At 34.6% G+C, this 2,581-nt stretch overlaps 1 protein-coding gene across 1 annotated transcript; it reads left to right on the plus strand.

Moving 5' to 3' along the window:
* Positions 1-491: 491 nt before the first annotated feature.
* On the plus strand, positions 492-1,430 carry LOC123791149 (olfactory receptor 2L8-like). The gene has a single exon (XM_045795792.2). It carries the CDS (start codon positions 492-494, stop codon positions 1,428-1,430), a length of 939 nt encoding a protein of 312 aa, XP_045651748.2.
* The last annotated feature ends 1,151 nt before the right edge of the window (positions 1,431-2,581 follow it).

A 2,581-nucleotide genomic window follows, 5' to 3' on the forward strand; every position in this document is an offset into this window, starting at 1 on the left:
CAAGCTTTCTAAGGAAAATAAACAAATGAACAAGCAAACAGCATGACCTGATAGACTACTATAGTTTCAAAAATATTAGAGCTTAATTATAAAATATACTCAAGTCTGGGTATGTTATTTATGCATTTACATTGACGGACAATGCATACATAAAAAGCACAAGTTCTGATGTTGATAATAACAAAATTTACATAATAAAATATATGTATCAAATAAAAATAAAATATATGTATCATAATAAAGTCACAGAAATATATTATCCTTACAAATTTACACATTTCCATGAAATATTTTGGAGACAGTTGCATGTGTAATGAAGATTTTATCTATGAGGTAAAAATTGACTGCTTTTTCAAAATATGTGTTAATGTTTTTAAAAGCTGCAATATGCCCTAAATAAATCACAGTGGAAGTAGAATAATGAATTAATAGGAGATTATTTTTCTGTATTTCATATGTGTCTCTCTTTAGGGGAAGTATATTAATATCACATGGAAAATATTAATGAAACATCTACTGATTTCTTCTTAATGGGCTTATTCCCACCATCAAGGTTTGGCCTGTTTTTCTTCATTCTCATTTTTCTCATTTTCCTAATGGCTCTGTTTGGAAACCTGTCCATGATCATTCTCATCCTCCTGGACACTCATCTTCACACACCCATGTATTTTCTACTTAGTCAGCTCTCCTTCATGGACTTGAACTTCATCTCCAACATTGCCCCCAGGATGATCTCTGATTATCTCTTTGATAATAAGTCTATTTCTTTCATCGGGTGTGGAATTCAGAGCTTCCTTTTCATTGCTTTAGCTGGTGCAGAAGGATTAATATTAGCCTCTATGGCCTATGATCGCTATGTGGCTATTTGCTTTCCTCTCCACTATCCCATTCGTATGAGCAAAAGAGTGTATATGTTGATGATAACAGGATCGTGGATCATGGGCTCAATCAACTCCTGTGCCCACACTCTATATGCCCTCCATATACCTTACTGTGGATCCAGGACCATCAACCATTTCTTCTGTGACGTTCCAGCCATGTTGACTCTGGCCTGCATGGACACCTGGGTCTATGAATACACAGTGTTTGTGAGCACTTCCCTCTTCCTTGTGTGTCCTTTCATTGGCACTGCATGTTCCTATGGCCGGGTTCTCCATGCCATCTGCTGCATGCGGTCAACAGAAGGGAAGAAGAAGGCCTATTCGACCTGCAGCACCCATCTTACTGTGGTGACTTTCTACTATGCACCCTTTGTTTACACTTATTTACGCCCAAGATCCTTCCGATCTCCCACAGAGGACAAGGTCCTGGCTGTCTTCTACACCATCCTGACCCCAATGCTCAACCCCATCATCTACAGCCTGAGAAACAGGGAGGTGATGGGGGCCCTGAGAAGAGTAATTCAGAGGATCTGCTCTGTAAAAAAATAACACTAACACTAGTCCTGTTGCTTATAAGTATATTAATTTCACCTTATAAACTGTTTAAGAACAATGCCATTCCATGGTTGAAGACAGAGTTTAAATAAATCTAGAAAATTAATATAATAGATTTGACAAAATAATTAAATATTCTCAATCACATTCTTGTGGTAATTTTTATTTTTTATTTCTTCTTTCATGAAAAATAATTTGTTAACTGAATGTTGAAGTCTAAAGGCCATATATATTCTCAATAATAAGTACCTAAACAAAACCATAAATTTGACTACAAAAGCCAAAATATGGAAAGAGCCCAGATGTCCATAGAAAGATGAATGGATAAAGAAGATGAGGTGTATATATAAAATGGAATATTACTTAGCCATCAAAAATAATTAAATCTTGCCCTTTGCATTAACATGGATGGAACTAGAAGGTATTATGCTAATTGAACTGTGTCAGTCATTGGAAGACAAATACTGTATGATTTCACTCATATGTGGCACTTAAGAAACAAAAAAGATGAACATAGGAGAAGGGAATGGAAAATAAAATAAGATGAAAATTGAGAAGGAGGTAAGCCATAAGTGACATTGAACTATAGGAAACAAACTGAGGGTTGCTTGAGGGGAGGTTGGTATAGGGAAGGGATTGAGGAGGGCACTTGATGTAATGAGCACTGTGTGTTAAATACAACTGGTGAATCATTAAATTCTACCTCTGAAATGTATTAAAAAAGAATAGTATAAAAAATACAGTCAATAGGAGTCCTCAGAAAAAAATAATCGAATGACCAGGAAATGACTCAAAAAAATGTAAACAGTTTTTTTTGAATGGGTTGATCTTTATATATCCAGATTGAAAATCTATTCACATTCTCCAGTCTTCAAACCATCCAATTAAAACCTTCCTTTCTTGTTCTTATAAAAATATCTTAGCTTGATCTTATCACTTTTCCAGTAACTTCAATATTCAAACTCCAACCAAGCTTCTATCTCATATTCAGTTTATCGCTTATTTTCTTTTTTTTTTTCATTTTTCTTAATTTAAATTTTAGGTTGTTAACATACAATGTAATATTAATTTCAGGTGTAGGATTTAGTGATTTCATCACTTACATACAACATCCAGTGCTCATCATAACAAATGTCCTCCTTAAT

The sequence above is a fragment of the Ursus americanus genome, chromosome 5 (assembly GCF_024610735.1).
Source record: "Ursus americanus isolate L20-20 chromosome 5, mUrsAme1.1.p, whole genome shotgun sequence".
Classification (NCBI taxonomy): Eukaryota; Metazoa; Chordata; class Mammalia; order Carnivora; family Ursidae; genus Ursus; species Ursus americanus.

What these genes read in the sequence shown, in the direction of transcription:
- LOC123791149 (XM_045795792.2), top strand. Translation starts at nt 492, where the DNA reads ATGGAAAATATTAATGAAACATCTACTGATTTCTTCTTAATGGGCTTA.